We start from the raw sequence: 12,228 nt of genomic DNA, 5'->3' as shown, positions 1-12,228 counted from the left end.
ACATTTCCCGTCACTCCTCCTTAGCAACACCACACATGCCAAATGGATCCACAATACACCGGTCAATTTTGGCCCTCAACTCCGGCTGGTACGGTGAGGATGCCGATTGAAGCAACATATCACGCGCGACGTAGTCGGCGGCGCCACAGCACGATTCCGGACGAGGAAGGATTTAGTACGCCGTACAATGACCGAGCGACGTTTGCGTATTTGGGTAACGTTACGCTGGGCGAGCCGGCACAGGTCGTGTCGCTTGAGCTGGATTGGAAGGGCCTGGATATGTGGTGTCAGTCGTCTGCGAACCCGGGCTGTCACAAGACGGATTTGGATTTTTGCGCAATTTCGAGGACGTATAATCGTGGCAAGTCGAGAACGACCAGGTTTACGAATTTCAAGGGCAGAATGACATATGATGATAGCACGTATGCTCGTGTCAGCGCGGTGGTGGATAAGGCTGCGATATCGGGGAAAGTGATGGAGCAGTTCACGTTTGGTGTGTCGGTTGAGTCCACGGCGATTTATGGCAGACTCGGTTAGTTTTTTGTGTTTTGTGTCTAAATACTGTAACCTGACATGGATAGGACTTGGGAAATCAGATTCAGTCGGTGTCGTAAGAGCAGACACTTTACAAAACAAGCTTCTCTCTTCTGGTCAGTTTCAAGATGCTCAATGTCTTCGTACTAATCCTGCAGGTCTTACTAACACGACTGCATATTCAATCTGGATTGACGACCACGACACGTCAACCGGTCAAATTTTGTTTGGCGGGATCGACCTGGCTAAGTTTGAAGGCGAGCTCAAGACCGTTCCCCGGACACCGATCCACGACCAGATGCGCGATGCGTACTTTGCGCAAATCAGCCAGGCACACGTGCACGTCAATGGGCGGCGCAAGAAAGTCATCGGTAATACCAGGACGGTGCACGCGATGCTGAACCCGACACGGTCGTGGTCGTACCTACCGTACTACTTTGCCCAGCGTCTCGCGCGCCAGATCGGCGGCACGCGGTTCGACGATTTCACAGGCACATTCTCAATCTCGTGCGCTCGAGCATTCTCGCAAGACTTTGTCGAGCTCGACTTCTTCGGTGTCACGATCCCGGTCCCCCTCAAACAGCTCGTCAGTAAAGTCGGCGTCAAAGCGGACGGGACTCCCATTTGCGCGCTAGCATTCACGGCTACAAGACCGCAGGCCGGACAAATCATCCCGGTCCAGGATTTCTACATTGGCGACTCGATTCTTCGCTCGGCGTACACAGTCTATGGTACGTATCTGAAGAAGTTGAACATTTAAAATGTATGCTGACATAACAGACATGACAAACAAAATAGTCTCAATCGCAAGACTGGCCCCGAAAAACGTAAACTCGGACATCAAAGTGCTCTACGTCGACGGCGTGATCCCAGGCACAACCTCAAAACCACTCTCGCCGTTACCAATATCGAAATCGTTCGCGTCCAACTTGGTCTCGACTAGGTTCTCACCTGGGTCAATCATCCCAATAGTTTTCGTAGTCATTGGTCTGGCTTTCATATTACTCTACTACAAACGCAGAAGAAGGCCTTTTGTGCTAACCCGGCTAGTTTCTTTGCGACCAAAGACGAAATTGCGAGAGTAATCTTGCATTTCGAACATTACAGCCATCACGTTAATATAACTGATTTTTGATCTCTACATGCCTCAACTGTAGTCTGATATAAACACTACGTTCACACAATATGATATAAGATAAAATATTTTAACCCACAAAATCTAAAACCTAAATCTAAAACTCGTCGTCAGATGACACATAAGCATCGCCCAATTTCTTCTTCTTCATCATACGCTCCTTCTTCTTCTTTCTCAGCTCAGCGGCACTAAGCTTCTTGACCTTCTTGGTGGCCTCGATCTTGTTACCCATAGCATCAAACTTGTCCTCCTCCTCACCATCTTTGGCATCGAGACGAGGTCCGGCACCTTGTCCCTGAACCCAGTTGTGTCCGGAAGGTGTCATCCGGCCGTCAAGCACGGCCCAGACTTCCTCGGTCAAATCCTTGGTGAACTCAGCAGAGTGGGTAATGATAACAATACCACCGGCGAAAGTCTTGAGAGCCTTGGAAAGAGCTCCAAGCGAGTCACGGTCAAGGTAGTTAGTAGGCTCGTCCAGAACAATCAAGTGAGGTCGCTGCCATGTGCAAGCAGCAAGCACAAGTTTGACCTTCTGGCCACCAGACAGACCACGGATACGCGAATGAGAAACAAGCTCGGCCTCAAGACCCAACATAGCACAGTGGGCCTCAATCTCCTTTCGAGTCAAAGGTCTGAACTGTCCGGACGCAAGAGCCTCCTTCATGTCAACCTCGGCAACCATCTTGGCGTGAGTCTGGATAAGCTCATTACGGGGGATCCATGAATTGTCAGAAGTCATCATAGGAACCCATCGCTCGTTCTTCTGTCCAATGTTCTCTCCGAGCACAAACGAACACTCGTACTCGTACGTGTTCTTAAATTTTCTTCGAGCAGTGACACCAACAACTCGTCTTGGGGTACCATCAATCTTGTAGATGTGGTTCATAGCTTCCTCGTCCTCCTCATTAATGATACGGTTGGCACGGTCCATGGTCTCACGGTCCTCACCAGTCTGGAAACGCCACTGAATGTACTCAGAAGGAGTCTTGTCCAAATGGTGGTCGATATGAGCGAATGCATGCTGCTTAATGTAGGCGATACGGCAATTCTCGTGAACATAAACCTCACCCTGAGTGGGGAGCAACTCACCAGTCAGGACATTGATCAAAGTAGACTTGCCGGCACCGTTGGGGCCAATGACAGCAATACGAGAAGAAAGTGAGCACTGGAAAGTAATGTCACGAATCTGGGGCTTGGTGGTACCAGGGTACTGGAAGGTAACGTTGGAAACCTTGACAATAGCCTTCTGCTTGGTCTTGACACCCTCCAAGAAACCGGGCTCGGGGAACTGGAATTCCATCTCGGAAGCTCCAAGCTCGTAGTAAGACTTGGCAGAAGGAACCTTCTTGACAAACTCGGACAAGTTACCCTTGTACTTCTTCAACTTGAATCGCTCGTAGTGAATGATGAACTCCACAACGTGGTCCAAGAATCCAGAGTCGTGCGAGACAATGATAGATGTGATTCCGCAAGTGATGAGATAGTTCTCCAGCCAGGCGACGTTAACGGTATCCAAATGGTTGGTAGGCTCATCAAGCAAAAGAATATCAGCTTTCTTCAAAACGGCACGGGCAAGAGCCAACTTCATCTTCCATCCTCCAGAGAGCGAAGTGATTGGCATCTTGATCATCTCGTCAGTGAAACCGACCTCGGTAAGAGCCTTAACAGCAACCTCGGGGTCCTTGATGTCGACCTCAGGGTCAGAGACAACGAAGTCCAAGACAGAGGTATCAGCATCAGAGCCATCGATATCGTGCTCGACATAGACAGTCTTGCACTCGTCCTGGGTAGGGAAACCCTCGACCTGGCCGTTGGCAATGGCTCTCATAAGAGTAGACTTGCCGGAACCGTTAGGGCCGCAAAGACCATAACGACGACCACGCTTCAGACGAAGGGCAGTACGGTTAAGAAGAATCTTGGCACCATAGGCAAGCGAGAACTCACAGTTGCAGAGATCCTCGCCTTCCTCCTCTTCCTCTTCCTCAACGGCGGCACCAGGAATATTAGCAATAGACCGTCTGCGGAACTCATCGACAGTGGTCTTGGCAGCATCCTCATGCATGAAAGTGGTGAGGTAGGGAACAATCACCTCAGTCCAGGTGACAGCCTCGTTGTTCTTCTCGTCTACGAGAGTACCAGCGATAGCAGCAACGTACTCAAGGATAGGAGAGAACTTGTTGTCAACCTTGATATCCTTGATCAAAGACTTAAGAGTCTCCAAGCAGACCTTGACATCACCGGCGGTGGAAACGTCAGGGATCTTTCCGTCCTTAACATCACCGACGCGGATCAAAGTGTTGAGACCACGGAGAGTGACCTCACGAGCCTCAGGGTCAGCAATGTTGTCGTAGTTGGTCTTCAATCCAGGCATAAGCTTAGCCAAGAAAGGAGCGACAACTTGTGGGTCATCGACAAGCTTGCACATGTTGTCAATAATGACAGCAGCCTTACGCTTGATGGTAGTATCACGCTCAGCCAGACCACGAGACAAAAGGGGGACCATGATAGACAAGGTACCGGATGTAACTTCCTGGACGAAAGTGGTGGCACCGAGCAAATGAACAGTCTCAGGAACTTCGGTAGGTTTTGCGATACACTCAATCAAAGAAGGAATAAACTTTTCGATATCCTTGTTTTGGATAGTCTCGGTAGCCTTCTCCATTGCGTAACGAGCGGCCTTCTTGACATCGGCCTTGGTATCCCACATGGCCTCGGACAAGAGAGGAATCAGCTCAGGCATTCTGAGGGAAACCTGGCCGGGGGCGGTCTCGACGACAGCGACAATGGTGTTGAGAGCAGCAACCTTCTCTTGCCACTTGGTGGCGGTTGAGACAATTTTGGATGCAATGGGGAGAATGTACTTGACAGAGCTTGGGTTGATTGCCTTTGCGACGGCGATAGCAGTGGGCTCCGAGAGCTGCTTGACAGGAACCATCTTGTCTGAGGCCTTCTCAATGATGGAAGGAATAAGAGAGATAATGTAAGGTTCAAGAGAAGGAGTGAACTGCTTGATGGCGATAGCTTTGATGCCGATAAGGGCATTTTGTCTAGCAATCGCATCCTTCTTGTTGTTGAGGGCAGCCTTCAATGAATCAATGACTGAAGTTGGGACATTATGGTCTTCGACCGGGCTTGAGAGAAGAGTAGCGAAGTTTGTAGCGGCTTCAAGACTGGCATCAGGAGTAGAAGCGACAGTTAATTTTGAAAGGAGCTCAGTAAGAGCAGCGACAGACGCTTTTGCTTCAGCGGCAGCGGCCATTATTCCAAGTGAACTAGCGATGATTAGAATGATATTGGGAATAGCGTATAAAACGTACTAACGATGTTACTAATCAAACAAATAAAAGCACAACTGATCTTCTTTTGTATATTGAAAAACAAAAGAGCAGAGGCGATGAATTGAAAGGTGAAGAAGAAAAAGACGAGAAAGAAAAAGAAAAAAATTTCGTGGGACGAAAAACCGCCACTTGTGAGAGGGTTAGGGGTTGCCACAAGGGTGATGGTGATAGAAATATGGTTTATGTGTGATAGTTATTAGATAAATATGCTGCACATGGGGCATGGACATTCAAGCGCAATCAAAGTGGTATTTACAAGTGTGAAATGGTCTCAATTGAACACGGATGATCATTTCAGACTTAATTGAATGGTTTTAATGTAAATTTTGTGTCTTTTTTGGTTCTATATCAATTCAGGGGTAGCAAGTCACGTGTTTCGCATATTATAGTGTGTTTTATTGAGTTGCATGTGTTTTTTTCTGAGGACTATGATTTGTTATTTGTTGTTCTGTGTAATCGGGATATGTCTATTAGTGGTACAGTAATGGTACAGTTACTGGCAGATGATTGAGTGACGGTTCCTGTTGAAAGAGGTTTGAGTAAGCTTAGCTGTATTTGCTATGAACTGTATATTTATGCAGGGTCTGAGCTATTTCAATGAGTGGCAGAACAAAAGATTAGTGGTGTCACTGGCACACAGTCAATAGTAAACGCTTATTTAATCAAAAAGAACGCTAAGTTAGTGGGAAAGAGAGTGGTGAACCAGGTAGAAGTAGCAAGGGGTAGTTGGTAGATGTGCTAGCAGCACATGGTCAGTGTTTAGCGTCAGTGATTGACGGCAATTCCTATTTCTTCCAAATTTAGATCCGATGAATTTAATGATGATCTGTTAATTAGTGAGTTATATGTCTTGTTATATGAGATAGTAAATGACATTATATATAATGTGTTCAATACCAGTAGTGTAGTAATAGTATAGAATAGTATAGTAGTAGTGCCAATAAATTAACAAGGCACTTACTTACTTAACCAGCACATCCGACGGTACTTTAAATGATCGGTGCTTCCGGTTCTTGCATAGGATTAGTAGTATTTATTTCAATTATATCGTATTATATATCTATAGCAATAATATACATTATTATTATTATACACAGTATACATATTACATAATCCAACACTAATACATTCCAAACACTAATCAGATCTTCCTAATTTGGACATGTGTCACTTGGCGGGGCGGTGTATGTCGTTCGCCATAAATGTCTAAATCCGTGTCATTTAGTGCAATCGCAATCAGCTCATCAATTTCCCCATACTAATTTATTAGAGCAATTCTACAATAAATAGAATAAAAAGACTAAAAATAAATAAAAGTAAATAAAAATAAATAAAAACAATAAATGACTAAGAAATAATTAAAAAAAAAATTAAAGGTCTTAATATAAAGTGACGTACTTTTATGCCCTGAGTCTAAAGGTCTTGGCCGATCAACGTTCGACCTCTTTCCCGGTACTGTTCCCGTTTGTTTCTCTCTCTCTCTTTCTCTGTCTCTCTTTCTCCTTCTATATCGTACGCACCCTTACGCTCTTACTCTCATCACACAAGTCAAGTAGAATGCGTGATAACAGAACATCACTTCTCTCAATATCAGCTCGTTCAAATGCGCTTCACTTTTATGATCCTTCTCCTCAACGACGGCATCTTCAGTTAGAAACTCATTATGAACATCCAACAAGACAACTGCAAAATGAATCCACACAACAAGCTTACAATCAGCGCCAGCCATTCTATCAATTATTTGCAGATGACTCGGCTCTTTTAGCAGAAATATCACAAGCATCGTCGGAATTGTTATATTCTCATACTCAGTCCGCTTCTGTTTCTACTTCTACTCTTTCACCTGCAACTGGGGCTTCAGAAGCAATTTCAAAACGTGTCAGACCAACCACAATCAATTACAAGTCATTGCTGGATCCTGACGTTGGATCTCAATCAATATCTCCAGCTAATTTCTCATCTCCTGCTCCATCTGCCCAAGATTCAAGTGACTCTTCTGATTCCGAACTCGAATCTGATAGAGAAGTAATTCCCGTATCAACTTCAGTCTTGCTCTCTACACAATCAGTTTTACCACCTGCATTACCCCTCACGGCTTACTATCAGCACCAACCACCGTTTGTGCCATCAAACATCTCAGTCAGATCTTCGGCTGCCTCAATCCGATCGTTTCGTTCAAGAACATCTGGTTTGTCTTGGAATCGAAAGAGAAAGCAGCGTGTGCCTACGCTAGACACACTTCCAATTGAAATTCTCGATGAAGTCTCAAAATATTTACCTCAGGAAAGCTTGTTAGCAATGGTCAAGACATGCAAGTCCATCGCAGCTTCTGCCTACGTTTACTTGTATCAGTCGCCAAAGTTTACTTCGACTTATCGGTTTGCTCAATTTGTGTCGGTCATCAGTCACGACCGTACTCTTGCGTCCTACGTGCGCTCGCTTGATCTCTCAACCATCGAGAACGGGCTACGAGGAAATGTGGTATATGCTAGTTGGCGAGACTGGAAGTACCGCAATGAGCCGCTGTATTGGACTCGCAAGAACAAACAGTCTCATGACAAAAAGCCTAGACACCGCTCTGTGGATGACTCGGCAACCCAACTTGCCGGGCCGGTAATGATGCGTACAAAGTCTATGCTCACCGGGCGCCGTCCGTCTCTGTCGCGCGGCTCATCAACGTCATCGGTACTGTCTTCGTCTTCGTCATCTTCCGGATACTCCACGCCGCCGGTAGCAATTAATCAGGAAAAGAAGCAAGTCCAACTATCGTCGCATCCATTGCAGTCACCGCTGCTGAAGCAGTATTCGCTCGCACGTGACGTACCAATTGGTGCCGTCTTGCATGTTGTTCGTGCGTGCCCGCATTTACAAGATATAGACCTCTCCTATCTGCCAATGGCGGCAGACTACTTTGTCACGTCTCGCAAATACAAGCCTACTGCATTCACATCGCTTTTATTTGTGTCAGATGTGCCGAAGTCATATACCTGGCGTGAGAACGAAACAGTGCAAGTACATGCGGCCCGTGAGCTCGTTAGTGCGTTACTAGACTTGCGTGAGTTGCGTTCGCTCAAGCTGAGAAATTTGGTGTGGATCAACAAGGATGTCATTAAGCGCATTGTGGGACATGAACGCGTCAAGACCACGCTGGAGTTTGTTGATTTTAGGGAGTGCGGCATGACACGGGGAAAGGCATGGGCGCTGGCGGGAAATGTTAGTGATTTTGAAGGAAAGTTGGAAGACGAAGATTAAATTTAGCAGGCGAGAAATTAACCGGGTTGTGACAATCATCATCTATAGACTGTGAATGAATTTATAACGCATCAGACCAAACTCTGTTTCTCAACACATAACTTTAAACGATATAAAAATATACTGTTCCTTTCAACATATAACAATAGCAACTCAAAAAAAAAAAGTTACGATGTAGCCTCACTGTATTTTGCCTCTTGCTCAGACTGCAACTGATCGATCTCGGGTGTAAGTTCAGCCAGCATCTCATAAGCAGTCTTGTGGAAGGCAAGCTGAGCAGCGACCAGATCGGACAAGTTTCGCAACAGCTCAGGCGTATCAAGCACGTTCTTCATAACCGACACGGCTTCCTCTGTCGCGGCCACAAACTCGTCTTCAGCCTGCTCGACCTCGACCCTGGCCGCATCCTGCTTCTCCGGCTTTGCGTTCCTGGCCGCAGTCTTTGCGCCGTCGAGGTTGAGTCTCGCGTTTGTGACCTTGCGGCGTGCACGGTCAGCGAACTTGAGGCTGGTCTTGAGCGAGTTGTTAAGCGCGCCATTGAACCGGTCCACGATGAGTGAGTCCTGCGCGAGCTGGGCCTCGCCAACCCGTTCCTCGGCCACGGCATACTTCTCGAGTGCGATCCCGATCGGGTCTGTGATTGAGAGTTGATGCGCGGCAGAGAGCGATGCGCGCGAGATGGCGTGCGCAAACGTTTTGGGCGCGTGCTTGCTGGATGAACTAATCAGCGCGGCTTGGGCTTCGGCAGCAGACTGGGCCTGCGCCAATGTCTGGACCTTTTCGGAAACAGAGCGGGACAAGTCAACGAAAGATTCTCTCTGATGAAAGATTAGATCTGGATCGACACTTACTCCGATTAAGAACGTACCAAGTTAGGAGGGTAATCATATCCTTCATGAGCATACTGCGATCTATACATCAATTGTCAGATGATTGAACTTCCTCGATCAGTAAAAAACCATACGTAACAGCCAACAACTTAGTATGAACAGCTTTGAGAGCATCAACACGCTTCTCTAATTCAAGATATTCTTGAGGCAACTCAGTCTACACCAAAAAATCAGCTTAAATCCTAATCGTTCCTCACACAAAATTTGCGCACAATCTCATCAGCATTACCAAGTCTCTCTTGGATAAGCCGGCCAGTTCGTCGTGCAAACGGTGAAAAAGACGACGTCATATCCTTGAACTGAGCAGTCATGGAATCCATGTTAAGTCCAGCTGGCATTTGATTGAATGGGTTCATGATTGCGTATAACTTTACTGTGTCACTGCGGTCCCGTGAGAAATACTAACAAATTCGACCGTACACGCGTTGCTCACACACTCACCCGAAGCTGCCAACCCCTTTTAAAATATTAACCCTAACCTCGCTACGCTTACCTCAGGCAGGTCCTCTGATATTTGCTTCATTAGTACCTACTATAAATAGTGTGTTTAATTTAGTTCAATTCTCTATTTTGAATTATACAGAATTTACACTGTGAAGTCACACAATCGGTCATTCCCGGAATACGCACTACAGAGCAATACGCGGTCACATTACGTGCACGCAAGGGTTTTGTGTACGGTGCATCACTCCTCAACCACAGACTGCCACTCTCCAGTCACGTCCCATCGAGATCCTGGCGCGTTCTGAGACACGTATTTGACAAACTTGAGTACGTCTGTGTCTCTGTACACGAGCGTAAACACGTTCCACCTTGCCTGGCTTGTCAGCAGCACCGCGTCGTCTTCCTCTTGATCGTCGCTATCGTCTTCCGACTCTTCCTCGCTTGAGTCGTCTGTTTTCTGCCGCTTGTTGCCCCCACCACCGAGATATACGGCCGGGTCGTTGTCGTCGCTGTCGTCGGATTTGCCGGCCATGTAAAGTTCGTATCCGCCGAATTCGCCGTCGCCCCAACCTGGTGTTGGCGTAATGGATAGCGTAGCTTCGAGTAGTCCTGCATCGTTTTTGCCGCCATCTGGACCATCTGATCTGTGCAGACTTGACGTTGCAAGCGTGTAATCTAAGCCTGGTCTGAATCTTCGCCCGAGCACGCGACCATGACTGAAGTCAGACAGGTTCGTGATTAATCTTAACCATTTTCGAAACTCGCGCGACGCCAAAAACTTGGTCACTTCCTGAACAGCATTTGATTCCTCAGTATCAGGTGTAAGATACATGTATCTATGTTTGTGTGGTGGTCTTGAAATAGTCCATCCTGGAGCATATTTCTTGACCTCATGCATGCTGAACGGCACCTGTTTTTCTTCCTGCTCAGAAATGTACGCCTGTACTTTTGCAGCCATTTCTTTGTTCAAAAAATCAAGCAGCTTTAGTTTCGACTCCTCCAAAAACTCACTCTGCTGATCAATCATGTCTATTCCGTTTATGTACTTTTCATTCATGAACTGCGCCAAGTACGCATGCTCCTTATCGGTTAGCAAGTTTAGTTTCATGTCGCCAAACATTGACTCCTTTAACAACTCGGACTCAGACGCAGACACTGTCGGTTTTGTGCTCATGTACGTCTGATCATTCGCGACCCTCATGATCAGATCCAGCTCAGCTGCCGATGGCTCGTTGTTGACCACTGTGCGGTCGGTCGGCTCGAGTTTGTCAAGGACAGGCACCGGCAGTTCACCAAGACCTGATTTGGTAGCTGCTTGTGCATCGGCAAGCGCAGATCGTGAACTTTCGAGATTTAACCGCTCTTGTAGACCTTCAACATACCCGTCCTCTCCCTCCTGCGGTAAATGAAACCAGCCCGATATTGCTAATCGTTCCTTATCCACGACGACTTCCTCCACATCCTATTTGTTAGTAAATGCTCAAACCACACCCAAACACCCACTCACGTGAAAAGATGCGCCTGGCAAGACAACAAAAAATGCAAGCTGATTCCAAACCGGCGAAATGACCTTGCTCCACTCCGTCTTTGGTATTCCCTTTGCCATAATCTCATACAACCGCAACGCGCCACCCCATTTCGGGTCCCAGCCAGTCAATTTCCCGGATTCGTCTTTATAGTCGCACGTCTCAACATCAGGCAAGTACAAAATGTAGCTTACCCGTCTCGACCCAATCACGTCATCATGCGTCAACAAATGCGATCCCTTCACATAGCAATTGATGCTCATGTCCTGTTTCGTCCCCGACAGTGGCCCACAGTCACACACCTTGGCCACAAATTCACGAAACTCGCTCGAGTACATTGCATCCCTCAAAGTCTGTAACCCACTTAATTTCTGCTTCTCGGCGACAGGCAAGCCCGAAATGTTAAGCAAATCTCCTGTCTGCAAAAGCTTATAAATATCAGTCTCTTTTGGCGTGAAATGCAGCTCGCTCATAATCTCCTTCCGCACCCGCCGCAGTAACCCATCGTTCACTAATCCGTCAATGATGCAGTGCTGGTATGGTCCAGACTTGGAATGCTGATCCGCCAGCTCCGGCGCCCGGTCAAACAACCCTGTCGCAAACACGGTCTTGACGTCTGCTTCAGTTGAATCGGACCGTAGCCGTTTCTGCGGTAATGTCACCATCACGTTGGGCTACTCTTAGAGAACTTCACTTTCTGTCACTTTGGGACCTCGAACCTTGATTATTTTAAAAAATCAGTGCGGCTTAAGTGTGATCTCACTTATAATTATTATATGCAATAAGAACATATACATCCGACTTCACAAATAAACATATAGATATAAGACCAATTTCATATCGGAGATTCATATATAATATAATGACTGTATAAAATTGAGCTTAGCAGGCACCGTGTGACTTGTTCAAGCAACAAATTACTTCTCATACTCTCATCTCTGCTTACAATTCACTACCACTTTCTCCTCTCTTTTTCTTTTTTTAAAAAAAAAACTTTAGCGGGCCGCTGCGATTTAGTCGCCAGCCAAGAATTCAAATTGCAAATAAAAAAAATAAAAAAAATAAAAAAAATAAAAAAAATAAAAAAAATAAAAAAAATAAAAAAATAC

The 12,228-nt window shown here is 46.4% G+C and overlaps 6 protein-coding genes across 6 annotated transcripts; 3 read left to right on the top strand and 3 right to left on the bottom strand.

Annotated features, from left to right (window-relative positions):
* Positions 1-42: 42 nt before the first annotated feature.
* On the top strand, positions 43-658 carry V1512DRAFT_202055 (aspartic peptidase domain-containing protein; the record flags this gene model as incomplete). The annotated part of the gene is made up of 2 exons (XM_066913244.1): positions 43-532; positions 582-658. Coding segments are annotated over 2 exons (567 nt in total), but the record flags the coding sequence as incomplete, so codon positions are not given.
* A 30-nt stretch (positions 659-688) lies between these two features.
* Positions 689-1,264, top strand: V1512DRAFT_186930 (aspartic peptidase domain-containing protein; the record flags this gene model as incomplete). Its single annotated transcript, XM_066913132.1, has 1 exon — positions 689-1,264. A coding segment is annotated over one exon (576 nt), but the record flags the coding sequence as incomplete, so codon positions are not given.
* A 456-nt stretch (positions 1,265-1,720) lies between these two features.
* On the bottom strand, positions 1,721-5,074 carry V1512DRAFT_289477 (armadillo-type protein). The gene is made up of 2 exons (XM_066918178.1): positions 4,987-5,074; positions 1,721-4,941 (listed from the first exon to the last, which is right to left on the bottom strand). Exon 2 carries the CDS (start codon positions 4,926-4,928, stop codon positions 1,767-1,769), a length of 3,162 nt encoding a protein of 1,053 aa, XP_066773722.1. The 5' UTR covers positions 4,929-4,941; positions 4,987-5,074; the 3' UTR covers positions 1,721-1,766.
* Positions 5,075-6,442: 1,368 nt separating this feature from the next.
* V1512DRAFT_258383 (uncharacterized protein) lies at positions 6,443-8,371 on the top strand. The gene has a single exon (XM_066915433.1). The coding sequence runs from the start codon at positions 6,565-6,567 to the stop codon at positions 8,257-8,259; it is 1,695 nt and encodes a 564-aa protein (XP_066773721.1). The 5' UTR covers positions 6,443-6,564; the 3' UTR covers positions 8,260-8,371.
* V1512DRAFT_258382 (BAR domain-containing family protein) lies at positions 8,241-9,711 on the bottom strand. The gene is made up of 4 exons (XM_066915432.1): positions 9,362-9,711; positions 9,224-9,306; positions 9,128-9,170; positions 8,241-9,077 (listed from the first exon to the last, which is right to left on the bottom strand). Exons 1-4 carry the CDS (start codon positions 9,503-9,505, stop codon positions 8,427-8,429), a joined length of 921 nt encoding a protein of 306 aa, XP_066773720.1. The 5' UTR covers positions 9,506-9,711; the 3' UTR covers positions 8,241-8,426.
* On the bottom strand, positions 9,676-11,927 carry V1512DRAFT_70030 (Oxoglutarate and iron-dependent oxygenase degradation C-term-domain-containing protein). The gene is made up of 2 exons (XM_066918480.1): positions 11,101-11,927; positions 9,676-11,055 (listed from the first exon to the last, which is right to left on the bottom strand). Exons 1-2 carry the CDS (start codon positions 11,782-11,784, stop codon positions 9,835-9,837), a joined length of 1,905 nt encoding a protein of 634 aa, XP_066773719.1. The 5' UTR covers positions 11,785-11,927; the 3' UTR covers positions 9,676-9,834.
* Positions 11,928-12,228: the final 301 nt, after the last annotated feature.

This window comes from Lipomyces arxii (assembly GCF_038497795.1).
Source record: "Lipomyces arxii strain Phaff 12-163 unplaced genomic scaffold V1512scaffold_2, whole genome shotgun sequence".
Lineage (NCBI taxonomy): Eukaryota > Fungi > Ascomycota > Lipomycetes > Lipomycetales > Lipomycetaceae > Lipomyces > Lipomyces arxii.
The sequence above is the reverse complement of the archived record's forward strand: the minus strand, read 5'-3'. Positions and strand labels throughout refer to the sequence as shown.

Bases quoted from the DNA above. Each gene is read 5' to 3' on its own strand.
- V1512DRAFT_289477 (XM_066918178.1), bottom strand. From the start codon at position 4,928: ATGGCCGCTGCCGCTGAAGCAAAAGCGTCTGTCGCTGCTCTTACTGAG.
- V1512DRAFT_258383 (XM_066915433.1), top strand. From the start codon at position 6,565: ATGCGTGATAACAGAACATCACTTCTCTCAATATCAGCTCGTTCAAAT.
- V1512DRAFT_258382 (XM_066915432.1), bottom strand. From the start codon at position 9,505: ATGAACCCATTCAATCAAATGCCAGCTGGACTTAACATGGATTCCATG. The intron at 9,307-9,361 runs GTGCGCAAATTT...TTTTTGGTGTAG, and splicing joins TTGGTAATGCTGATGAGATT to ACTGAGTTGCCTCAAGAATA. The intron at 9,078-9,127 runs GTACGTTCTTAA...ATCTTTCATCAG, and splicing joins ATGATTACCCTCCTAACTTG to AGAGAATCTTTCGTTGACTT.
- V1512DRAFT_70030 (XM_066918480.1), bottom strand. From the start codon at position 11,784: ATGGTGACATTACCGCAGAAACGGCTACGGTCCGATTCAACTGAAGCA. The intron at 11,056-11,100 runs GTGAGTGGGTGT...ACTAACAAATAG, and splicing joins TGCCAGGCGCATCTTTTCAC to GATGTGGAGGAAGTCGTCGT.